The sequence below is a fragment of the Cuculus canorus genome, chromosome 1 (assembly GCF_017976375.1).
Source record: "Cuculus canorus isolate bCucCan1 chromosome 1, bCucCan1.pri, whole genome shotgun sequence".
In the NCBI taxonomy this organism is placed as follows: domain Eukaryota; kingdom Metazoa; phylum Chordata; class Aves; order Cuculiformes; family Cuculidae; genus Cuculus; species Cuculus canorus.
Genome location: NC_071401.1, coordinates 2,031,686 through 2,058,394, shown reverse-complemented (window position 1 = coordinate 2,058,394; position 26,709 = coordinate 2,031,686). Strand labels below are relative to the sequence as shown.

The 26,709-nt window shown below is 41.7% G+C and overlaps 1 protein-coding gene across 3 annotated transcripts in view; it reads right to left on the bottom strand.

Moving 5' to 3' along the window:
* Nucleotides 1-26,709, bottom strand: part of MYO16 (myosin XVI) — a 394,275-nt gene that overhangs the window by 52,890 nt on the left and 314,676 nt on the right. For all 3 annotated transcript variants that reach the window (XM_054050575.1, XM_054050567.1, XM_009560753.2), the window contains exons 29-32: nucleotides 13,632-13,728; nucleotides 6,991-7,237; nucleotides 4,323-4,630; nucleotides 1,310-2,506 (exon numbers count right to left, since the gene is read on the bottom strand). In XM_054050575.1, coding sequence (XP_053906550.1) covers nucleotides 1,310-2,506; nucleotides 4,323-4,630; nucleotides 6,991-7,237; nucleotides 13,632-13,728 — 1,849 coding nt within the window. The remainder of the gene's footprint in view (nucleotides 1-1,309; nucleotides 2,507-4,322; nucleotides 4,631-6,990; nucleotides 7,238-13,631; nucleotides 13,729-26,709) is intronic.

Below are 26,709 nucleotides of genomic sequence, written 5' to 3'. Positions count from 1 at the left end.
GCTTTATCGGTCTGAAATTTAAATTCATACAATTTTGTGTTTGTGAGATGCTACTAGAGAGAGAAGTTTTTGTATACGGTGCACTGATTATTTTCAATAGGAGAGTTCTGTTTTTCAGATCAGAAAAGTAATGTGAAGGCTGGAGTCAGTGTTGTAATTGATACACAGATCTGGGATTTACTTCAGCTTTAATTACTTAGAAGTTACAACTCTAACAGTTTAATCATAGAATTATAGAATCATAGAATGATTTGGGTCAGAAGGGGCCTTAAAGATCATCCAGTTCCAACTCCCCCGCCATGGGCAGGAAAACCGCTCACTACAACAGGCTGCTCAAGGCGTCATCCAACCTGGCCTTCAACACCTCCACAGGGGCAGCCTCAATTTCCCTGGGAACCTGTGCCAGTGTCTCACCACCTTCATCGTAAAGAAATTCCCCCTTATGTCTAGTTTAAATCTGCCCCTCTCCAGTTTATAGCAATTGCTCCTAGTCCTATCAGTACAAACTTTTGTAAATAGACCCTCCCCGGCTTTCTTGTAGGCCCCCTTCAGGTACTGGAAGGTCACTAAGGTACAGGAAGGTTGCAATTACATAAATAAAATTTGCTGCACAACTCTCTGTCTCAGCTTTATTTGGGAGAATAATAATGGCTGTACCACTAAAATCAGAATTTCATGGAAATGAAATAACGAAATCTTAAAAGAAAGTTTTCAAATTAAAGTGCATACTATCTACCACCTGGACATCAGGAAAAAATTTTTCACGGAAAGGGTCATTGGGCACTGGCAGAGGCTGCCCAGGGAGGTGGTTGAGTCACCTTCCCTGGAGGTGTTTAAGGGACAGGTGGATGAGTTGCTGAGGGGCGTGGTTTAGGGAGTGTTAGGAATGGTTGGACTCGATGACCCAGTGGGTCCCTTCCAACCTAGTGATTCTATGATTCTATGATTCTATGATTCTACCAGACATCTATCCATGTGTTTCTGTAGACTGATACCATAAACTCATTTTCACATGATGTAACGTCTGCACTTATTTTATTGAGACTGCTGGAATGTTAAAAATAATCCTTTTAAATCTGTGGCATACAAACATCTTAGTAAACATAAAGTTGACATCTCAGACAAAACATGAATACCTATAATTTTTATATTTTTCTATTTGTGCTTCTTAAAACTACACCCGATTTTTCTTTAAAGAAAAAACAACTCCAACAATGGTATAATTTTGTACTTTCACCTCTCTGTCATCTCCCAATGTAACAAAGTTTTGGTGTAGAAGATACAGAAGAAGCACAGAGCTCTCTCTTACCTTCTGGCTCCCTGATCTTGCATCCTGCTGCAGATTTTCGTAGCACACTCCGTCCTGAGTTGAACAAGCTAGTTAACTCATCAAGGGGACTAGTCAATGACCTTGAGTTTGTAGGGCTGTATGGAAAAGATGAATTAGAGTTCAATTTCCTGTGATCTGCTCTTGCCACCTTTGGGGAGTAAGGCAGTTTGGAGAATGGAGAAGATGAGCATCCAAGCTGAGCAGGATTTGGTCTCTGAGGTACTTTGGACAGGTCTGAGTTTGTACTTGTTTTCCCTGTATTAATCAGAAAAGTAGCACAAGTCTCCGGAGGAAATGCAAAATGTGTGGAAGCCCGGTAGGAGATAGGAGGTGGTACAGGAGGAGGGGGTGGTGGGAGAGGAGGAGGTGGCGTGGAAGGAGGAGTCACTTTGCTGGAAACATTGAACACAACCAAGCCTGGAGATGCTGGTCTTTCATTCTCCCCTTTCTGGCTTTTGGAGTACTGTGGTGATAACGGACTTGAGCCTTCTGACTGCACAGGGTATTTTAGGTTGGTTTCCAAGACAGGAAGCTTTTTGACTTCTAGTGGTGTTAAAGGTGATTCATCAGAAGCAGGTGAACATGTGACAGGGGTTGGAGGAAATACAAGAAGTGGTGGCCTGTGGGGGAGCAAGTTAGGGAAAGGCGCTGGAATGTCACATGAGTCTTTATACATCAAAGCAGCTTGACTGTTTCCGTCCAATGTTCCATCTTCAACATTAACATCTTTTTTGCTTTCAAACAACAGAGGAGGAGATCCAGTTAATACTGGAATCATTCCACTACCATTGCTTCCTTCTTCTGGTAGAAAATACTTCATTTCTTCATATACAGACTCTCCTTGTTCTGGGCTTTCTGCTTCAGCAGAACTGCTTTTCATTGCGTTCCCCACCATTTCAATATAGACAGGCTCATTTTCTTCCTCTTCTTGCGACATATAGAGACTCAGCACACCATGTTGTGGCCCATCAGCAGAAACAGCTCTCTGTACCGTCACAGTGTCATAGCCACCTGGTTTAGCTACTGTGCTTGCCTGTTTTACATTCCCAGGCTTTTGGCCAGGTATTTCTTCATAAGAGCCACTAAGTTTTGTATTGGGACTTCGTTTTGGTTTTCTCGGAGGTATTTTTTTCATGGTGCTGTAGTCATCACTATGTGGCCTTGGACGGGTCAGTACTAGGAAAGTGAAAAAGGACTGTGTTACTAACAGATAAAAGTAATTTTTTTCTTGTGCAGGTCCAGCATTTTAAGCCTTCAAATCTTGCCCATATAGTTTTACAACGAGCAGCAATCACAGACACAGGGATTCAGTCAAAAGTATAAATATTTCTAGTAACGAAATGTCAAATTTTCAGCTTCTAAAGCATGAACTTTTGCTATTTGGGCACATAATCTACTTTGGCAACTTCTACCACCACTAAAAGATGAGAACTAATACCTGAAGAGATATGTTTTGAATCCAAATGTTCATTGCAAGGTCTGTAACACATGGAAATGTGTACTTGTTACTCCTTTTCCACCAAGGGAGTGGGACATGCTTTTAACTAGGAGTTTCAGCATGGTCCTACTTTGACACACATGTTATTACCAGCAACTGAAGCATCCTCCTTTTATGTAATATCTATAAAACTCTAATTATAGGCAGATATTATGCCTATCTCTTTTTCTGTTGTACTGCAGGTGTAGAAATAATTTATAAAGTTAGGAAATCCCATAGCCTAAGGGCAATTCCCCAACTGAGTATACAGCTAACTAAACTAGATGTCCTTTCAGAGCCTCAAGGCATGTAGGGAGTGGAAAGACTAGATACCTAGGTGATCAGTCTTCTAAGATCAAAATTAGATGTAAATCAGAGCTGGGTTTGGACGAAGGCTCAGGAAACCAACATAATTCTTGGAAAATGAGTATACTGCAGGGAAACCGGCCCTACTGTTTCATACATATGTGAAGAATTCCAAAGCTGTTTTGTTAATGTATACAAGCCTTAGTGTTAAGGCCACACAGACAGGTATAAATTGTAGTTCTTTCAAAAACCTCTGGTAAAGCTTTTTGCTAAAACAGTAATCTCTTGCAGAGCTGGGTACAGAAAACCAAATCCACTACAGAGCTCTTAAGCCACACTAGTTTAGAAGTATAGTGGACATCATTAATCTCTTCTTACAAAGAGCTTGAACAAGCAAGGAAGAGGTTAAAAAAAATGGACCTGCATCTAATGAACTGGACAGGAGCACAGTGATGATTTTGCAAGAGGGAACTGCAAAGGTTTCAATCCATTGTATGCAGGATTAGAGAATGATTATACATAGCTTTAAAGCCAACCTGAAGGATCTTCCCTGATAAGTCTAGAGGATCCTTTACACAAAGCATGACAAGTCACGCTTATTGAGGAAAAGCAGAATGCATTCTACTCATTCATTTCAAGGGCGAGCGAGAATAGAACGACTGAAATCAAAACTGCTCTATATGCACTATAATGCATTGAGACACTTTGGGACTTCCATAGCACTTTCCTTCTAAGCAAAAAAAAAATCACTATAAGCAAGTTATGGCACAAACATAACCCCCTGACTGCATAAGTTATTCATGTGAGCATAGGGAAGGAGTAGGAAAAAGTTTAGTGTTGAACTCGATGCAATTCAAGATTCAAGCATTCTGTTCCAGTGCTGCAGATATTCTAACACACAGTTTAAAAGATGAAATCAAATGGTCAGTGGGGTAGAATAGCTCGAGTCAACAGAGATAATTTGTTTCTAGAGGGAGTTCTGCAAATAGGTTTTAGTTGTTGATAAACTAGGCAATTAAAACACATGAGTAGTATTTGCTGATTTGGAAACAAATGACAAATGGGCTAATTTTATTTACTGCCACTGAAATATTTCAGGGAAACGGGACTTTTCAAGGGCGCTTGACTGTGTTTAAAAGGATCAAAGTGAAAAGAATAAATCAATAACCTAGAGTAACATTTGTGCCTGTTTCTGCCTTTATGCCTAACCTTCATTAGCGGTTTCCTTAGAAGCTGCCGACAAGCAAGCACTAACAGCCTCATATGAAGCGCTCAGTCGTGTGTTGGGGTCCCTCTTTGGTTTGGGAGGAGGCTGTTTCCGTGGTGATGGCAGGCTACTGCTATCATCCATGCTGAACACCGAGTGGAGGGAGGGGGATCTGATGGATGACCCAGCCACCGAATGTACCAAGCTGTCCACTGCCATAGGGACGGGGACGGAGCTGGAATGAAAGTGCTTAGGCGTTCGACAGCCGACAAAGCTGTCCTCAGAGACCTTCCCACCCTTGTCTTCAGCTCTGAAAACACAGAAAAGAGGCCCAGATGCATTATTCAAGCGATAACAATGAACCTGTTCATGCAAACATAACAACAGCTTTTTGGTAAACAATCTCCCAACTCCCCCGCTGCGTCGGGGGGATGTGTCTAGTAATCTTCTGACAAACAAATCCAGATCAAGCTGCTAGCTTTCTTCCATTTCCTGTTTCATGATAAATCAGGACACTGGCCCTTTTTTTTCACACAAATGCAGCCTTCATTAGGCAGTTTCATATTGTTGACCAGCCATTCACTGAACGAATTGTTCACACTTTGATTGTTACACACAATCAAAAGCTGGGTTTTCAATCTGAATGATAATTTCTGGGAAATCCACTTTAATAGAAAGTTACTGAGGCAGCAAATGCTTAGCTTTTATCATTATTTTCTAAAAAGACAACTAGAAATTCTATTTAGATAATGCAAATCTTTAAAATATTAGATGACCTTATTTTAAGCAGCTACATTGACTGCTCGAACAATTCGAGTCAGATATCTATATATCTTCCTGTTTAAGCTTAATTATTAGTTGTCATTTTAATCACATTAATAATTACATTACACTTATTTATTTAAATCACAATTTTTGAGCTTTACTTATTCCATTTTTTCCTGTTTCAATACACATTAAGAAATTATGTTCATAAGTTGCTTCTAACAAACTCAGTTTTAACAAAAACTCTTCTGATATTTTATTCCTCCAAAAATTAAACAGTCAAAAGCCTTTTTGCTTAGAGCCATAATTTATTACATAGAATATTTCTATACTGTCATTTTGCAAATAAATCCCTGAGCATTTTTTTCTTTAATTGTATTTCTGCATGGCAAATCACCAGCAGAGTTGGAATTCATGCACAGGATATAGCCAGCTGCCCATGTAGTAAATGAAATAGCTAAAGATGAAAGCATGGTGCTCAGTGGATAATTTGTTTTCACTGTAATGTTTAATTACAGTCTTTCCTACAAAGGCATTTCCTCCAATATGTAATCACTGGGATATTTGAAGCTAATTAAGCAGATGCACTGCCATTTTCACTTTAATAAAAGTCACTGACAAAAGCAATGAAAGCAAAGGGAGTTGTTCTGGACGAAAATTAGGTTCCTATGGAAAAATAAACATTTGTATGTCCAGCAACTTGTAGATACATTCCTGCTATCGCTATAATGCATACCTATTAGCTGCAAATGTTACCTCTGCCTATTCCGGTGTCTAATACAAAAGAGATCAGGGACCCTGTTCCTAGAGAAAGGCTCTCCAACACTTGCTGGATTTGTAAAATAGGCACTCCTGGAAGCTCTGATGGGAGTAAAACAGAAAACGTTTCCCTATGTCTAAATAAGAGGAGAAAATCCTCCTCACAGTCATAAAATCGTAGAATAGTTTGAGTTGGAAGAGAGATCATCCAGTTCCACACCCCTGAGATGGGCAGGGACACCTCCCGATAGATCAGGCTGCCCAAGGCCCCATCCAACCTGGCTTTGAACACCTCCAGGATGGGGCAGCCACAACTTCCCTGGACAACCCGTGCCAGTGTCTCACCACCCTCATCTTGAAGAAATTCCTCCTTAAATTCAGTCTAAACCTGCCTCTCTCCAATTTAAAGCCATTCCTGTAGTCCTGTCACTACAAGCCTTTGTAAAAAGTCCCTCCTCAGCTTTCTTTTAGCCCACTTCAGGTATTGGGAGGTCACTATAAGGTCTCCTCAGAGTCTTCTCTTCTGACCAACCCCAATTCTCTCGCCTGTCCTCATATGGGAGGTGCTCCAGCCCTCTGATCATCCTCGGAACAATCAATCTAATTCATTGCATAATCAGGATTGCTTGATCCGGACTTTGTTGAATTTTAATGCCTCCCTAGGTGTCTTTCATTATCTTGGCAATTTCATTGAATCATAGAATGCTTTGGGTTGGAAGGGACCTTAAAGATCATTCAGCTGCAACACCCATGCCATAGGCAGGGAGAGATTTCCTCGTGTTGGATTTTTAAATTAGAGGAACTCTTATTTTGCTTGGTTGTTTTCATGAAAGTTCAACTCTAATCTCTTTATCTTTAAATTAAAAAATATTTCCATAACAAAGAAATGTCTTGGAGACTTGAGTAAGTTCCTATAAATCTCAGTGTCCCCTAAACAGGATATAAGGGGTGTCCTTAAGTTTCCAAATTTAATGTCTGTATCAGTACAGAAAAAAAGTGATGTCTGAGATTGATTTGGGTTGAGTATATAGTTCAGAATCTTCTTGCAATTCCTCAGTCATTTATGTGACTTTCTAAGCAGATAAGGAAATCACTAAAATAGAATAAATGCTTTAATTCTTCGTACAAGATGTTTCCTTATCTTACCTTTTGTGGCCTTCTTCTGGTCTGTTTCTAGCCTCTAACTTTTCCCTGTGGTAAGCAGCATTCATCTCATTGCGAAGGCGGTCATTTTCCCGAGCAATGTCAGAAGCATTTTGAATGACCAAGGCATCATATGTTTTCAACCCCATATCCTCAACGTTCTGCAAGAAGCTTTTGATTGAGGTGACTTCTTGCTGTTTGATGCTCATCTTCTGTAGCAAACGCTGGCGAGCTAGAAATCCTCTTACAACTACCGTAACAAAAGGAAAAAACATGGACCAAAGGAAGACAACTAATTAATTAGTGAATAACTTAATATTACTGTGTGTTCAGTTGTAAACATGAGCAAAGAAGTACAGTCAATGTCTTACACAAAGAACGAAAGAAATGTTACACCATATGACCATAGAATCATTGAATTGATGGGTTGGAAATGACCTTTGAGATCATCAAGGCCAACATCTGTCTACTACTAAACCATATACCTGAGCACCTCAGCTATCTGTCTTCTAAATCACTCCAGGGATGGGGAGTCAACCACCTCCCTGGGTAGCCTTTGCCAGTGCCTGAGAACCCTTTTGGTGAAGAAATTTTACCTAATGTCTTATCTGAACCTCCCCTGGTACAACTTGAAGCCATTTCTTCTCATCCTATCACCTACGACTTGAGAGAAAAGACCAACACCCACTTTGCTACAACCTCCTTTCAGGTAGTTGTAGACAGTGATAAGGTCTCTCCTCAGCCTCCTTTTCTCAAGGTTAAACAACCCCAGTTCCCTCAGCCACTCCTCATAAGACTTTTTCCTCCATCCCCTTCACCAGCTTTGTTGCCCTCCTCTGGACGTTCTCCAGCTCCATAATGTCTTTCTTGTAATGAGGGACCCAAAACTGAACACAGGATTCAAAGTGCCAATTATAAATAACATACTAAAATGGAGCTCTTTCTGTTTTCTGCTCTCAGTGCTAAAAACAAAGCAATGATATTAAATTCATTCATAAATTTGAGCTATCACAAATCAAAATATCTTTTTTCACTGAACGCTATTTTTTAAGACATTACAGCTGGAAAAATAGACGTATGCTGCAGATTGTGAAAAGTATGGTTGGACATGATGATCTCAAAGGTCCTTTCCAACCTAGCAATTCTATGATTCTATGTGCACTGCAAAGGTCAAAAGGTTGTTTCTTTCAAAATAAAACTCCGAATAAACTATTGATGCAGTGCCCCTTTATTCCTCTCTTGGGAGACCTCATCTGGAGTATTGTATCCAGTTCTGGAATCCTCAACAGAAGAAGGATATGGAGGTGTTGGAAAGGGTCCAGAGGAGGGCTACAAAGATGATCAGAGGGCTGGAGCACCTCCCACATGAGGACAGGCTGAGAGAGTTGGGGTTGGATATTGAGGAGCTGGAGTGCATCCAGAGGAGGGCGATCAAGCAGGTGAAGGGGCTGGAGAATAAGTCTATATGAGGGGCAGCTGAGGGAACTGGGGTTGTTTAACCTGGAGAAAAGGAGGCTGAGGGGAGACCTATGAGAACAGGCTGAGAGAGCTGGGCTTGTTCAGTCTGGAGAAGGCCCCGAGGAGATTTATAGCAACTTTCCGGTATCTGAAAGGGTCTACAAGAAAGCTCGGGAGGGACTGTTTAAAAAGGCTTGTAGTGACAGGACAAGGGGCAATGGGTATAAGCTGGAGGGGGCAGATTTAGGCTAGATATAAAGAAGAATTTCTTCACGATAAGAGTGGTGAGGCAGTGGCACAGGTTGCACAGGGAAGTTGTGGCTGACCCATTGCTGGAGGTGTTCAAGGCCAGGTTGGATGGAGCCTTTGGCAGCCTGATCTAGTGGGACGTGTTGGGGGATTGGAATTGGATGATTTTTAAGGTCCCTTCCAACCCAAATTCTTCCATGATTCTATGATTCTGTGATTCTGTGATTCTATGAATGCAGTGGGAATTAAATGATTATTTGCTTTTGGTCAGCTTAAAAACATGCCTTAAATATTGCAGTGTGCCTACAAAAAATCAGAACTGACATGAGCTTCTTAAACGATACTTCAAGACCTTTCGTTGCTCATTTTCCTTGCAGTAAAAGCAATCAGATTAATTTAATGCACATTACTCAAATGTATCTGTCACATCATGTCTGCATTATAAAAATTTCATCTTTATTGCATCAGCTTTATGTACCGATTAGGCCTATTTTTCACACTCTTTGTCAGCCTTATATTGGGAGATGATTTTGGTGTAGCTCCCATACACCAGTACTATTTCCTATGAACATTCATTACAACAAATTCTACTCAACCTAAATAGCACTGAGTCACCTCAATTTTCAGAGAGACCCACTTGATCAGAAACACAAGGCACAGGGACCTCTGAGGCCATGATGAATTTGTTACCAAATTAATCACTCCATCTCCAACAGGGTGGCATTAGTAATCTGAGCACATTTTTGGCTTGGAAGGAAGAGATACACTATCTAAAGGTTCTTGATTTGTGAGATTTCTTTTTAAGTTCAACAAGATCTTGATTTCTTGCAGATCTCTGCCTGGCAGAGAAGGACTTGGGGATGTTGTTTGCCAGTGGCTCAATATGAGTGAGCAGTGGACCAAGTGGCCAGGAAGGTCAACAGCATGTTGGCCTGTATCAGAAACAGTGGGGCTAACACAACCAGGGAAGAGATTGTGCTGCTGGACTTGGCATTGGTGAGGCAGCACCTTGAATAATAAGTTCAGTTTTGGGCCTCTTACAAGAAGGACATGGACGTGCTGGAGCATGTCCAGAGAAGGGCAACAGACCTGATGAAGAGGCTGGAGAACAACTTTGTGAAATGTGGCTGAGGAACCTGGAGTTGTTTAGCCTGAAGACAAGGAGACTGAGAGGATACCATTTAAGTGTCTACAACTATCCGAAAGGAGCTTGTAGTGAGGTTGGTGTTGCTCTCTTCTCCCAAATAACAGGAGGGAATGGCCTCAAGTTGCACCAGGGGAGGTTTAGGTTGCACATCAGGAAAAATTTCTTCACCAAAACGGTTATCAAGCACTGGCAGAGGCTGCCCAGGGAGGTGGTTGATTCCCCATCCCTGGAGGGATTTAGAAGACAGGTAGATGAAGTGCTCAGGAATATGGTTTAGTGGACATGTACTGTTGGACTTGATGATTTCAAAGGTCTTTTCTGAACAAGTGATTCCGTGATTCAATGATTCTATGATCCTACGGTCTAGAATAACTGCTGTATAGTTCAGAGAAAATAACTTGGTCTATAATTATTCACTTGTTGCCTGAAATATTGTAACAACTTACAAGTATCAAAAATAGGTCAAACTTCATCATTGCCTATTATAGTTACTCTCATTCTGATAACTGAAAAGTTTTTCATAAGTGAAGTCAGCAGTCAATAACCTGTATAATATGTTGGTTCGGTTTGGGGGGACAATACTGAAAATGTTAATATTAAGACTGGAAGGCAGAAAAATGCTAAAATGCATTAGACCTTTATGACAATGTAATTAAATTTTGGTCTTAGGAGCTCTGCAGAACAACATAAAATGACAAAGAGTCAAGAGGAATTAATCTAAAGGAAAAATGTAAACAAAGAATGATACCATTAGTATTCCATGAATGTAAAATGTTACTGGATGAAAGAAACAGCTAAACCAGAGGACAATGAAAAGTATTTCCTACCACATCCTATGTCCTTGTTTAAATATTTAAAATAAGATTTCTTTTAGAAATGCTCAGTTGATGGAATATAAGAAAGGTTATTGTTAACATACTAATACTGCTCCCATCCAAAATTCACTAGGTTTAGAAACATTCAAGTTCAGGTACTTTGAGGTTATTCAAAATGGACAACTTTGAGGCTGATGATGTGATTCAGAGCAGCCCTGCGGAGAAGGACTTCAGGATGCTGATTGATGAGAAGCTCAATATGAGCCGGCAATGTGCGCTCACAGCCCAGAAGGCCAACTGTAGCCTGAGCTGCATCAAAAGAAGCACGGCCAGGAGGGTAAGGGAGGGGAATCTGCCCCTCTACGCCTCTCGTGTGAGACCTCATCTGGGGGATCGTGTCCAGTTCTGGAATCTTCAACATAAGAAGGATATGGAGCTTTTGGAACGAGTCCAGAGGAGGGCTACAAGGATGATCGTAGGGCTGGAGCACCTCCCATATGAGGACAGGCTAAGAGAGTTGAGCTTGTTCAGCATGGAGAAGAGAAGGCTCCGAGAAGACCCGGGAGTGACCTTCTAGTACCTGAAAGGGGCTACAAGAAAGCTGGGGTGGGACTGTTTACAAAGGCTTGTAGTGATAGGACTAGGGGCAATCGTTATAAGCTGGAGAGGGACAGATTTAGAGTAGAATTATGGAGTAATTTCTTCACGATGAGAGTGGTGAGGCCTTGGCACATGTTGCCCAGGGAAGTTGTGGCGTTCCCATCCCTGGATGTGTTCAAGGCCAGGTTGGATGGGGTCTTGGGCAGCCTGATCTAGTGGGAGGTGTCCCTGCCCATGGCAGAGGGGTTGGAACTGGATGATCTTTAAGGTCTCTTCCAACCCAAACTATTCTATGATTCTATGATTCTATGATTCTATGATTCTATGATTCTATGATTCTATGATTCTATGACTCTATGATTCTATGATCTAATCGCAACCAGCCATGCCATTGTCAATCCCTTTAGTTACATTTTATAAATCTGACTTCTTAAACCTCTGAAACATTGAAGCACTTACTCAATTTAGTTGAAAAGTAAATTAGAGTACAGTTATTTGTTGAAAATTTGGTGAAAATATTCATATTGGATACACACATTACTGGGTCTGAATTCATAATGTTGCTGTTGCGAAGGTAATGAATACATGCATAGAACATTAGCAAGAGTTCACTACTTGCAAGTATGAAAAAAATCGGAAGAGCTTAATAATAAAAAATAGTTCCCTCACTTCCAGTGTTTTCTTTAAACTTATCTGCTGTGGCGCAGACAGGGTATTTGACAAGTTGTTAACCAATAAATCCTGTGTGACTTTGGAAATAAAAAGCCTGTATTTTAAAATAACATTTTTACAAGTGTGTGTATTTGTGTGTACTTTCACCTTGACAAACAAAAGCGTTGGTAAAACCGCTAAGGTTGGTTAGGAAAAGGAAATACAGCGATCACTCCTCTGGTAGGATTGTTAGCAGGTATGAACAATGCAGAGTAGCCTGCTAGGTTGGTCCAGTAAAATGATATCCAGTATCACCAGCTTTAGCATTTAGGGATTGTACAGCTACTCAGTTCCGAATAGCACTTTCATCAAAATTGTGTTGTTTTTAAAGAAACATTCAGCGAAGTCTTGTCAGGAAGTGCTGGCAGACACACAACTCTTCCTCTAAACACATTTTCATGAACTGAGTAGGTTTTCATTATTAGATGGACATTTCAGCACATTTTCCTCTCAAAGAGAACATATCATAGAATCATAGAGTAGTTTGGTTTGGAAGAGACCTTAAAGACCATCCAGTCCCAACACCCCTGCCACGGGCAGGGACACCTCCCACTACATCAGGATGCCCAAGACCCCATCCAACCTGGCCTTCAACACATCCAGGGATGGGAATGCCACAACTTCCCTGGGCAACATGTGCCAAGGCCTCACCACTCTCATCGTGAAGAAATTATTCCATATGTCTACTCTAAATCTGCCCCTCTCCAGCTTATAACGATTGCCCCTAGTCCTGTCACCGCAAGCCTTTGTAAACAGGTTTCTCCAGCTTTCTTGTAGGCCCTCATCTAAGCATGTTTTACATTTTGGTCTAGGCGTGAATTAAAGTACTCTGCACTTTCACTTGCAAGTTTTCTTGCTCATTGGGAAGAACAGATAGATAAGATTAAAGTCGTTTATACATTCTTAAGTCTGCAATAGTATGTATCTGACTGAAAAAATCCAAGATAAATATTTGTCTTTTTAATTCCCTTTAAAAAGGTGATAATGGAAATGGTTGCAGACATCAGCCAATTAGATAAATAATGCATTGTATGAAGGAAGCTTCTTCAAACAAAGTAATATTCACATTTTCAGCAGCTATTTGAGATTTTGATAGGAAACGGAGCAGAAGAAACAGGAAATCAGGAGGCAGTAGATAATACCTCCTTTTACAACTGTGCCAAAAAATGTCAGTGTGACCTTAGTAAAAATTCAGGCATAAAAGGGAGAAAAAAATGCCTAAACACAAAAATCTAGCAGTCATACATGAAAGTTGTAAGAAAAAGGGAAGGGGGGGAAGACATACATATTAAATTACTAGCTTTGTTTTCACTGTCCATCTATTCGAACACATGGAACAGTGTTTGATTTGCAGCAAGAAGCTGAAGGTGATATTAATGCCTTGAAAATTCACTGAATATATTTTAAAAAGGAAGTATTCAAGATCCTCTAAATTTTAGTTATAGTCAACAGTTTGCCATAAAAATATGTTTGACAGACAGAAAGTGCAAGCATCATCAATTTTAATATTACCTAAAAAGAATCAGTTATATGGTAATATGTCTGTAGGGAAATGTATAAAATACAGCAAAACTATTGAAGGAGGAGAACATTTTTTTTCTTATGCAATATTGTGCTCAGTGTACAAAGCAAGAGCTCAGGAAAACTTGTTCTGTAATTGTTACCTTTTTGGCAGGTTATAATTTTCTTCTGAAGCTGAAGGCACAAATCGTTGAGATGGTCAGCTTGCCAGTACTTTAGAAACACTTTTCGGATTCCTATCTAGAATACAAACAGCAGGAAAACCTTCACCATCAACAAAAAAAGGCCAAAAGGATGACAGGTAAATAACAATAGTACATACACAATCTAGCTACGAGTTGACATGAGATCTACAATTTAACAACATTATAAGGCCAATATTTTTACAGAATAGAATCCTAGAATCATAGAAGAGTTTGGGTTGAAAGGGACCTTAAAGATCATCCAGTTCCAACCCCCCTGTCATGCGCAGGGACACCTCCCACTAGATCAGGCTGCCCAAGGCCCCATCCAACCTGGCACTGAACACCTCCAGGGATGGGGCAGCCACAACTTCCCTGGGAAACTTGTGCCAATGTCTCACCACCCTCAGTGAAGAAATTCTTCCTTATGTCTAGTCTAAATCTGCCCCTTCCAATTTAAAGCCATTCCCCCTCATCCTGTCGCTACATGCCCTTGTAAAAAGTCCCTCCCCAGCTTTCTTGTAGCCCCTTTCAGGTACTGGAAGGTCACTCTAAGGTGTCCTTCAAGCCTTCTCTTCTCCAGGCTGAACAAGCCCAACTCTCTCAGCCTGTCCTCGTATGGGAGGTGCTCCAGCCCTCTGATCATCTTTGTAGCCTCCTCTGGACCTGTTCCAACAGCTCCATATCCTTCTTATATTAAGGAATAACTTGGTTGAATAGAAGAACCAAGTTATTGGTTCCTTGGAAAGGATGGCCAAGCTGTCCCCCTTCACTTCCAAAACCATCCAGAACAAACACTATAATCTTCAAGTTAAATACAGGTTGCGAAGAAAAAGCATTCAGAATGCAATTATGCTAATTTGTTAGACAACATAATAGAAAATAAGGTTTAACTTGTATGAAATGGGGATGTGGGCAAGGAGAAAGGTGACAGGTCATAAACCCACATGGAGCAGAAAATGGTAACAGTCAGCTGTCCTTTGTGGAGTAGGAAGAATTTAGCCCAAGCTGGAATATGAGAAACTCACTGCCCTTACTGAGAATGAATCCTAACCTGCAGTAAAATTATGAAACCTAGTTCCTAGACTTGCCTTGCTGAATCTGTGCTGCAGGTCTCCTTTTAGAATCAGGCCTAAGAACTTAGAGAAAAAGAGACTAATTTGTGAAAAATCCTCTCCTATATATTGTGGGTGTTGATTGATGAGTAGCTTGACGAAACAGCAAATGTGCACTCGCAGTCAAGAAGGCCAAACGTATCTTGGGCTGCATCAAAAGAAGCGTGGCCAGCAGGGCGAGGGAGGGGATTCTCCTGCTCTACTCCATTCTCATGAGATCCTACCTGGAGCATTGTGTCCAGTTCTGGAATCCCTAACAGAAGAAAGATATGCAAGTGTTGGAACAGGTCCAGAGGAGGCCATGAAGATGTTCAGAGGGCTGGAGCATTTCTCATGTGAGGACAAGCTGAGAGAGCTAGGCTTATTGAGCATGAAAAAAGAAGGCTCTGAGAAGACCTTAGACAACCCTTCCAGTATCTGAAGGGGGCATTCAAGAAAGCTGGGGAGGGACTTTTCACAAGGCCATGGAGTGATAGGACAAGGGGGAATGGCTTTAAACTGGAAGTGGGAAGATTTAGGTTAGACGTTAGGAAGAAATGATGAGAGTGGTGAGACACCGGCACAGGTTGCCCAGGGATATTGCGGGTTCCCCCTTTCTGGAAGGGTTGAAGGCCAAGTTGGATGGGGCTTTGAGCAACCTGGTCTAGCAGGAGGTGTCCCTGTCCATGGCAGGGGGGTTGGAACTGGATGATCTTTAAGGTCCCTTCCAACCCAAACTATTCCATGATTCTATGATTCTAATAACTCAGTGTATAAACTTATTCTGGTACTGACTAGTTCCTTGGTTTAACTCATGTAGATCTTAACAACTATCACTAGATGTTGTTCCCACTTGAAAGAAAAATTAAGCTAGTCACACCAAAAGAATACACCACCCTTTAGATACCTTCTGAACATGCTGAAACAATCCTTAAATATTCTTCCCTGTAAAATCTTCAAAAGCATTCTTTTGTAATATCCTTTAAAAAAAACCCAAATCACATTAATCTAGCTTTTCTGAAAACAGTAACTAAAATAGCTGGAGAAATAATGGCTTTTCTTATACCATTTTCTTCTCAAGAATTCTGTAGAACAAATTTTCTTCACTTTGTAGAAATAGAAGGACAAGCATCGGCGAACTGTGCTATGTCGTAAAGATTGTAGCTTCTGTCTAGCTATTAGTTTTGTATGGCTAATGGGCATAATGATTAATTAATAAAATTCTGGCTGAAACTGCAGAAGTTGTTTCAACTCATTCGTTTTCAGCTCAGGCTCATCCTCTTCTCATTGCACCATCTTGCTCCACTGTTACATGGTTTAGTACAGATCTTGGGATCCACAGGTATCAGCAGGGATATTTGCACAATTTTTCAACTAATTGTTTTTAATCATAGAATGGTTTGGGTTGGAAGGGTCCTTAAAGATCATCCAGCTCCACCCCCCAAACAAGCTGCTCAAGGCCCCATCTAACCTGGCCTTCAACACTTCCAGGGAGGGGGCAGCCACAACTTCCCTGGGCAACCTCGGCCAGTGTCTCACCGCCCTCAGCATCAAGAATTTCTCCCTAATGTCTAACCCAAAACTTTCTCAGCCTGTTCTCATAGCACAGGTGCTCCAGCCCTCTGATCATCTTCATGGCTCTCCTCTGGACCCATTCCAACAGTTTCATATCCTTCTTAAGTTGCGGATTCCAGAACTGGACACAGGACTCCAGTTGGTGTTTCCTGAGAGTGGGGTAGAGCAGGAGAACCCCTTCACTCAACCTGCTAGCCACGCATGCAGCCCAGGATACGTTCGGCCTTCTTGGCTGTGAGTGCACATTGCCAGCTCATGTCGAGTTTCTCATCAATCAGCACCCCTAAGTCCTTCTCCACAGGGCTGCTTTCAATCACGTCATCCCCCATCCTGTATTGAAACTAAAGGTTGCCCCAACCCAGATGTAGGACCTTGCACTTGGCCTTGTTGCACCTCATGAGGTTCTCACAGGCCCATTTCTCCAGCTTCTCCAGGTTGCTCTGAATGACATCCTATTTTTCTGACGTGACAACTGCACCACTCAGCTTAGCGTCATCTGCAAACTTGCTGAGCGTGCACTCAACCTCATTGTCTATACTACCAATGAAAATTTTAACCAGCACTGGTCCCAATATGGACCCCTGACTGGCACCACTTGTCATGGATCTCCATCTGGACATCGAGCCATTGACCACTACTCTTTGAATGTGACCATCACACCAATTCCTTATCCACTGAACATTTCACCCATCAAGTTCGTATCTCTCCAATTTAGAGAGAAGGATGTTGTGGCGGACCATGTCAAAGGCTTTTCAGATGTCCAGACAGATGACATCCACTGCTTCTCTCGTGTCCACTGATGTGGTCAGCGTATTATAGAAAGCCACTAGGTTGGTCAGGCAGGACTTGCCCTTGGTGACTGGACCATATTTCTCTCCCTTGATTTCCCTTCTCTCTACTCTAGAGATAATTCATTTTGAATCAAATGTTTTAAAGGCCTCTCATTCTGAAGTTTGAGTTAACAGACAATGACGGTGTAACTGTTACACTTTTAGTTAAAATAAGATGCACTCAAATTGCAAAATTAGAATGCTTTTGAAATATTTTTTTTGTTACTATCTCTCTTCTGAATGAAGGCCTTTTTGTGTTACTGTGAAGTATGTGAAGGCGAGGTGATAAACACCACATTTCATAGAATCATAGAATCGCTTGGTTGGAAAAGACCTTTGAGATCATTGAGTCCAACCATATCTGTCCACAACTAAACCATATACCTGAGCATCTCATCTACCCATCTTTTAAATACCTCCAGGGATGGGGACTCAACCACCTCCCCAAGCAGCCTCTGACAGTGCCCGAGAACCCTTTCAGTGAAGAAATTTTTCCTAATGTCCAATCTGAACTTCCCCTGGTGCAACTTGAGGCCATTTCCTTTCAGCCTATGGCCTGTCACTTGGGAGAAGAGACCAACACCCACTTTGCCACAACCTCCTTTCAGTCAGTTGGAGACAGTGGGGACAGTCTCCCCTCAGTCTCCTTTTCTCCAGGCTAAACGACCCCAGTTCCCTCAGTTGCTTCTCATGAGCTTTGTTCTCCAGTCCCTCACCAGCTTCATTGCCCTTCTCTAGGTGCACTCCAGGACCTCAATGTCTTTTTTGAAGTGAGGGACCCAACACTGAACACAGGATTTGAGGTGTGGCCTCATCAATGCCAAATCCAGGGTGCAATCATGTTCACATTCCTGCTGGCTGCAGTGTTTCTGACATAGGCCAAGATGCCACTGGACTTCTTGGCCCCTTGGACCACTACTGACTCATATCGAGCCGGCTGTCAACAAACACCCCCAGATCCTTTACTTGTCTTGCCATTGTTGAAACTCATAAATTTGGAATAGGCTTTCTGTGCATGGTGGAAAATGCCTGGAACACATATTTTAGAAAACTCTCCAGCTACAGAAATACTAGTATAACTTAGCTATTGCAGACCATCTATTCTGCAATAATACTGCTTATAAATTGTAATTATTACTCAGCAACAACATCACCTTTTCCTAGATTGTGTTTATACAATGGTAGCTGCCCTGGTGAAATAATCTCTTTATATTTACGTGGGTTCAATACAGGGTGGGGGATGATGTGATTGAGAGCAGCCCTGCAGAAAAAGACTTGGAGGTGCTCATTGATGTGAAACTTAATATGAAATGGCAATGTGTGCTTGAAGCCCAGAAAGCCAGCTAAGTCCTGGGCTGCATCAAAAGAATTTGAGTTAGCAGGTCGAGGGAGGGGGTTCTGCCCCTCTACTCCTCTCTTGTGAGACCTCATCTGGAGTATTGTGTCCAGTTCTGGAATCCTCAACATAAAAAAGAGATGGAGCTGTTGGAATGGGTCGAGAGAAGGGCTACAAGGATGATCAGAGGGCTGGAGCACCTCCCATACAAGCTGAGAGAGTTGGGGTTGTTCAGCCTGGAGAAGAGAAGGCACAAAGGAGACCCTATAGTGACCTTCCAGTACCTGAAGGGGGCTACGAGAAAGCTGGGGAGGGACTTTTTACAAAGGCTCACAGAGATAAGACTAGGGATAATGAGTATAAACTGGACAGGGGCAGATTTAGACTAGACATAAGGAGGAATTTCTTCACTTTGAGAATGGTGAGGCACTGGAACAGGTTGCCCAGGGACGTGTTCAAGGCCAGGTTGGATGGGAAGCCTGATCTAGTGGGACGCATCCCTGCCTATGGCAGGGTGTGTGTGGAATTAGATGATCTTTAAGGTCCATTCCAACTCAAACTATGATTCTATGGTTCTATGATTCTATGATCTTACTTAATATATTATCTTGAGACATGCCTTCCAATTTTTAACTTCATGTTCACTGAGATCTCATTGAGCTCTCATACTCTGCTATTATTGACGTACTCCCATGTTGATTTTCTTGACCAATGACTTTCAACAATTTTTCACCTTTCTTTCAAAATTCTCTCTTTGCCTGGCTGTCTTAGCACTCTAACTTTCTTCTTCACCCACTATCTGTTCTGGAACCTGCTTCTTTCCCAGGATTTGCTAAATTTCCTTAAGAATCTTTTGGTTTGCCCCTACTTCTTTTCCTCCTTATTTCTTCAAAAAGTGCTAAGAAAAAGAGTTTGACCACTTTATTCATTAAGGCTGCACCTTGACTCGGTGTTCAGTTTTGGGTCCCTCACTATAAGAAAGACATTGATGTGCTGGAGTAGGACGAAGCTGGTGAAGAGGCTGGAGAACAAACCTTGTGAGATATGGCTGAGGGAACTGGGGTTGTTTAGCCTGGATAAAAGGAGGCTGAGGGGAGACTTTATCACTGGCTACAGCTGCCTGATAGGAGGTCACGGTGAGGTGAGTTTTGGTCTCTTCTCTCAATTGACGGGCAATAAGATGAGATGAAACGGCCTCAAGTTGCACCAGGGCAGCTTCAGATTAGACATCAGGAAGAATTTCCTCACTGAAAGGGTTCTGAGGCACCGGCAGAAGCTGCCCAGGAAGGTGGCTGAGTACCTATCCCTGGAATTATTTAAAAGACAGTTATATGAGGTGCTCGGGTATATGTTTTAGTAGCGGACAGCTACAGTTGGACTCTATGATCTTAAAGGTCTTTTCCAACCACGATTCTATGATTCTTCAGTTTAAATCTGATTCTCTTTTATACATCTAATCCTGTATCACCAACAAAGAAACTTTTCATGTTTTCCCAGCAAACCATATCCATTTTCTCCTCTCTTCCCAACAAGCACTCTATTTTTGTGCCTTCAACTTTCTTTCAGGACATCAGAATTTCACCTTGATTTCTCCCACCACATCCACTCTGCCACTGAAGTCTATGAATTCTTTAATAACTGCTCATCAAATGACTATTTTTTTCCATCCATCTGTCAAAACACATATTAAACTTTCCTTATTACTAGCTTTGGCTACTAAACCCTCCATCTTTTTGCTCAATCACCTTAAATTCAGAATTCTTCTATAAGAATAACTGCCTTATTCATATAGTTAATGGTAATTAAATTATCAGTAGTTATTACAGTAACCATTTGTATCTGAGTAGCTCTTCAACAACAAAAGCCTGGACACAAATACTTAATAAAATCATATTATTTTACTCTGGCTATATTTTCTCTTTATAACCCACTTTCCTTTACACAAACCCTCTACATCACATTGGAGCCTTTTTTCCCTCTCTGTCTCATGTCTATGCCAAATCATCTACATCTTCCTCATTTCTATCTTTCTCCCTTCATTCCTCAAAATGCTTGTTTCTCCTCTAAATTTCTGACTAGAAGTCTCTAAAGAATTCCTTTTTGCTAGGGCAATATTATGGTAATCTGACAGGAAAAAGGGGATGAAAAGTTACATTTTGAAACCTTAAGAAAGCCTTGATCACCAGGAATATCCATGTCAAATTTAACATTGCCCATTTTGAAGGATATGGAACTGTTGGAATGGGTCCAGAGAAGGCCATGGAGATGATCAGAGAGCTGGAGAACCTCTGCTATGAAGACAGGCTGAGAGAGCTGGGGTTGTTCAGCCTGGAGAAGGCTCCAGGGAGACCTCAGAGCAGCCTTCCAGTACCTGAAGGGCTACAAGAAAGCTGGGGAGGGACTTTTTACAAGGGCATGGAGTGATAGGACAAGGGAGGATGGCTTTAAATTGGAAAGGGGAAGAATTAGATTAGACATTATGAAGAAATTCTTCATGATAGGGGTGGTGAGGCACTGGCACAGGTTGCCCAGGGAAGTTGTGGCTCCCCCTCGAGGTCTTCAAGACAAGGTTGGATGGGGCTTTGAGCAACTTGGTCAAGTGCAAAGCATCCCTGTCTGTGGCAGGGATGTTGGAACTGGATGATCTTTAAGGTCCCTTCCAATCCAAACTATTCCATAATTCTCTGATTCTATGATTCATTGTAGATCCACAAAGCCGGCTAGGGGACATGCAAAGCATTAGTGCTCTTTTCTCCTGTCCCACACCCTAGAGAAAACATAAATGGAGTGATTGTGGTATCACTTATGCTATGAACTTCATTAGCAGAAGCCTACTAAAATTTTTAAGTGAATGAAAAAATACAAAATGTCAATATAAATTCATTTTTACAAACAGATAAAAGCTATTTATAGATCTTACATCATATGTCAGGTCTACGGAGAGCAGAGCTCTAGACAGAAGCATGTATAGAAGAAACTGCTATAACCCATTTGATTATGTTAGTATGGCTAGACATCTGTGTGGCTCAGCTTTTGAACTAAATCTGATACCCTCTAAAGCTGACCGAGAACAAGCTCGTCTCACTGCCCTCTGTATTGTTCTGGTATTCAGCGAAAGCAACAATACTGAAAAATGTTGGAATTTCATATGCCAGGCATCAAAACAATGTTTGAGGCTGCTGCCTGTCTTCATTCTGCTCTTTTCTCTCATCACAAAATGTTTCCTGCCTGCCTAGGGGAAAGAAAAAGGTTAAAATGTTCTTCCACTAAAGCACTCACTTTTCAATACTTTCTGGACTACAAAGTGCTCTCGTCTGAGTCTGAAATTTTCATGTCATTCAGACTCCTGTAAAAGTAAACCATCTGCGAATTACAGTCATAGTTATTTTAATTAGAAAAGCATTAGGGTTTTAAATGTTATTTTTCAAAATGACACTTTTTTTTAAAGATTAAGTAAAATTGTCATTGATGACTACCAAAGCTTCAATTACTGCTACAGGCCTCTTATTTTTTTTCCTTGGTGGAAGAAGAAGGGATGGGAGGGAGCTGCTCTTTCTCTCTTTCTTCTCCTTCTTTCTATTTTTTTTATCTTACAGAAAGGGTGTAGGATGTAGAAGTACAGACATTCAAAACTATGGAATGGATGCTGAGATGGTGTGTAGGTGGCATGGAGGCAGTATTAGCTCATACTTAATAGGTGTCAAGGGAATCTGTAAAGCTGTTCTTTAGTTTAAAAAAGGCAATTTGTGGGAGTGCTGTGTGTTTCTGGCAGTACTTTCAAAATAGCTACCTACAAAACGCCGAGAACTATAATCTAATGATATTTTACACAATGACACACATTTTCACAGTGCATTAATGAAATGTAGGGAAAAAAAGCCTTAAACCTATTGTAAAATGTGTCTTTTTTGCAGTTCATACATCTGCAAAAATATAACAGCAAACACTTTTACAATGTACTGATTTCTTACAAGGACTGAAATGTTATTTTTAAAGCCTTACTCTTTCTCTGCTTTATCTGTTAGCTTTTCTTCACACCTTTTCAGTCCTCTTTTATCTCTAGCAAACTGTTGACCTTTCACTGTGGTGGATTCTGAATAAACCTACAGTTTAGCATAGCTTATGTGTGGCCTTAATATAAAGCATGTGAGCAGTCCAGTATTCATACAAATGACATTAAGCATTTATGGAAGTGCTTGTCAAGAGCTGGACTGAGAAAGGGAAGAAAAACAGTCCTTCTTTTTTCAAAACCTCACAGTTCTTTGCACTTGTGAGGAGACAAAAAGGACTACCCTATCAGAAAGGAGGAGATCAAGAAATCACAGAATCATAGAATAGTTTGGGTTGGAAGAGACCTTAAAGATCATCCAGTTCAAACTCCCCTGCCATGGGCAGGGACATCCCACTAGATCAGGCTGCCCAAGGCCCCATCCAGCCTGGCCTTCAACACCTCTAGAGATGGGGCAGCCACAACTTCCCTGGGCAACCTGTGCCAGTGTCTCACCACTCTCATGGTGAAGAAATTCTTCCAAATGTCTAGTTTAAATCTGCCCCTTTCCAGTTTATAGCCACTGCCCCTCATTCTATCACCACAAGTCTTTATGATTAGTCCCACCCCAGCTTTCCTGTAGGCCCCTTTCAGGTACTGGAAGGTTGCTATAAGATCTCCTCTGAGCCTTCTCTTCTCCATGCTGAACAAACCCAACTCTCTCAGTCTGTTCTCGCATGGGAGGTGCTCCAGACCTCCAATCATCTTTGTAGTCTTCCTCTGGACCTGTTCCAACAGCTCCATATCCTTCTTATGTTGAAGACTCTAGAACTGGACACAATACTCCAGATGAGGTCTCACAAGATAGTAATAAAGGGGCAGAATCACTTCCCTCGACCTGCTGGCTACGCTTCTTTTGATGCAACCTGGGATACGGTTGGCCTTCTGGGCTGTGAGCGCACATTGCCAGCTCATGTCAAGCTTCTCATTGACCAGCACCCCCAAGTTCCTCTCTGCAGGGCTGCTCTCAATCACATCATCCCCCATTGTGTTCTGAAAATGGGGATTACCCCCACCCAGGTGTAGGCACTTGCACTTGGCCTTGTTGAACCTCATGAGGTTCTCACAAGCCCACCGCTCCAGCCTGTCCAGGTCCCTCTGGATAACATCCTGTCCTTCCAGTGTGGCAACTGCACCACTCATCTTGGTGTCATCTGCAAACTTGCTGAAGGTGCACTCAGTCTCGAAGTCAATATCATTGATGAAGATATTAAACAACATTGGTCCCAGTACCGACCCCTGAGGGACATCACTTGTCATGGATCTCCATCTGGACTTTGAGCATGTAAGATGCATATAAGAAATAGTCAGTGGAGGAAACCCTATCCAATTTAATCTCATGAGATCTCTGTACTTACTGGACCTATCATGCTAGGCTTTCAAACTTCTAGAAATAGGCATTACACCAAAAGAAACAACACAAAGGCATCTCTCTGCGTGAACTACAGAAATACAGACAAGAGTCAACAGGAACAACAATGGCAGAGAAAATAAACTGAGGTAGGAGACTGGAAAACTAAATCCTGACAAATGAACACCGGGACAAAATATGAGGTGAAGTATCTAGAAATAGAAAAAGAGAAGAAAACAAGAGAAAAAGAGAAGAAAACAAGAGAAAAGCATGAAGACAGATACAGGGGGTAGGGTGGGGAGAGGCGTTGAAAAAGAGATTCAGAATCCAGATATGAGAGATCTGGATGCAAAAGATAATAGAGAGAAAATAAAGAGCTTGAAAAATCAGCAATCATTACCAAACTCCAAAAGATGGACAGAGAAAGGAAGGAATACATCGTAGAGGGAAAAAAAAAAGATAGAATTAGGAACCAAAAAGAGAGCTCTGTGTTGACTGATCCTATATTGACTGACTGAGTTTGTGAGTGTTCTGAGGAAAAGTGAACCATCCATCCTATTCTCAGGTCAAGGGGATAGGATGGGCTTGTATTGTGTGGCACAAAACAGATGCTGCAAAAGCTTGCAGGTGGTGGTTGGCCCAGGCCAGCCTTTTGGTAGTATTGGTACTCACTCTATGGAGATTTCTGCTACTAGCATATTATTATCCAAAATATGATGTGATGTAATCATGGGACAAAGATATAATAGAACAACAAAATTTTTCTGATACAATTTAAAGCATGAAGGAAATATAGACACTGATGTTTTAATCATTAACCCTTAGTCTGGAAACTCCTCCTGGGATTTTTTGTTTAAAATGTTATCTTCATCATACCCAGAGCATGGCCACAAAAATGATCAGAGGGCTGGAGCCCCTCTGCTAGGAGGACAGGCTGAGAGAGTTGAGATTGTTCACCCTGGAGAAGAGTAGGCTGTGGGGAGACCTTAGAGCAGTGTACCAGTACCTGCAACAAAGCTGAGGAGGGTCTTTTTACGAGGGCATGGAGTGATAAGATAAAGGGAATGGGTTTAAATTGGAAGGGGGAAGATTTATATTGGACATTAGGAAGAAATTCTTGGCAATGAGGGTGGTGAGACACTGGAACAGGTTGCCCAGGGAAGCTGTGGATGCCCCTCCCTGGAGGTGTTGAAGGCCAGGTTGGATGGGGCCTTGGGCAGCCTGATCTAGTAAGACATGTCCCTGCCCATGTCAGGGGGTTTGCAACTGGATGATCTTTAAGGTCCTTTCCAACCCAAACTGTTCCATTATTCTACGGTCAATGACCCCTCTGTCTCTCTCCAGGCTGAACAACCCCAACTCTCTCAGCCTGTCCTCCTAGCAGAGGTGCTCCAGCCCTCTAACCATCTTTATGGCCTCCTCGGGACCCATTCCAAGAGTTCTACATCGTTCTTATGCTGGGAAGTCCAGAACTGGACATAGGACTCCAGGCAGGGTGTCTCAAGAATGATGTAGAGGGGGGAGAATACCCTCCCTCAACCTGCTGGCCACACTTCTATTGATGGAGCCCAGGATACGGTTGACCTTGTGGGCTGCAAGCACACTTTGCTGGCTCATGTCACCTTTCCTATCAATCAGAACCCCAGGTCCTTCTCTGAAGGGCTGCTAACAATCGTGTTGTCCCCCAGCCTGTACTGAAACTGTGGATTCTTCTGCTTTACATGGAGCAGCCAGTACTTCCACTCAACTTATCTCTGAAGTTACTGCATATAACCTTGCACCTCCTAACACTAATAGGAAAACAGTAACAGCCTTCTCCAGGAGTTAAAAAAGTCTATTACTTTCACTGTGTCTGGAGTAGGAATGGTTTTATTTGGTTTAGAAATCTGTTTTTATCTTACATCCAATGTGCTTAACAGTCATAGCAAGTAGCTAAGCTTGTCATTATCAACTACATATTTAAGCTGAAGTACACCTTATCTAGCTTGTGCGCAGAGTCAGGATGCAAAAAATACCTCTCAATAGAAGTTCTGCACTTCTGTAATTTCCATAGCTAAGCTAAGCGCATGCCTGAGACTGCAGGGCATGCCAGCTTCAATGAAACAGCTATTTGGTTGTCGTAGTGTAGTTATCTCCAGCTCAGCTTACCGAAGCAACAGCAACATTTCATAAACCTATCAACACTTCCCTAATAAATACTTTTTCCTAACACAGAAGCTGCTGAATCAAGTACCAGACATTGGCTTGCTGATAGTGTTTGCTCTTATGCTCTATTAACCAGTAGAAAATACACCAAAATTGGATTCATGTATTGGATCTTCTGCAGTTGTTCTCTATTTTTAAACAGACTGCAGTATTTCCAAGAGGACAAAGCACTTTTTCTGTGAGTAGACTCTGGGGTTTGTTGTTTTTTTGGCTAATAAAACACTCTGCAAACAGAACTTGCATGAGAAAGACAAATTGTCAAGCTGGAAATAAATCAAAGAAACCATTTTCTACACTCATTTTGGGGGCTCACTCTTCCAAACATGGATTTACTTTCTTCTCCTCCAAGCTACTATCACCTTAAACAAAATAGGACGGTGAAGTACATTATCAGAAGGAAGTTATTATCCAGATTCACTCAGCCATGAAGTCATAGAATCATAGAATATAGAATACTTTGGGTCAGGCGGGACCTTAAAGATCATCCAGTTCCAACCCCCTGCCATGGGCAGGGAAACATCCCACCAGACCAGGCTGCCCAAGGCTCCATCCAACCTGGCCTTCAACACATCCAGGGGTGAAGCAATCACAATGTCCCTG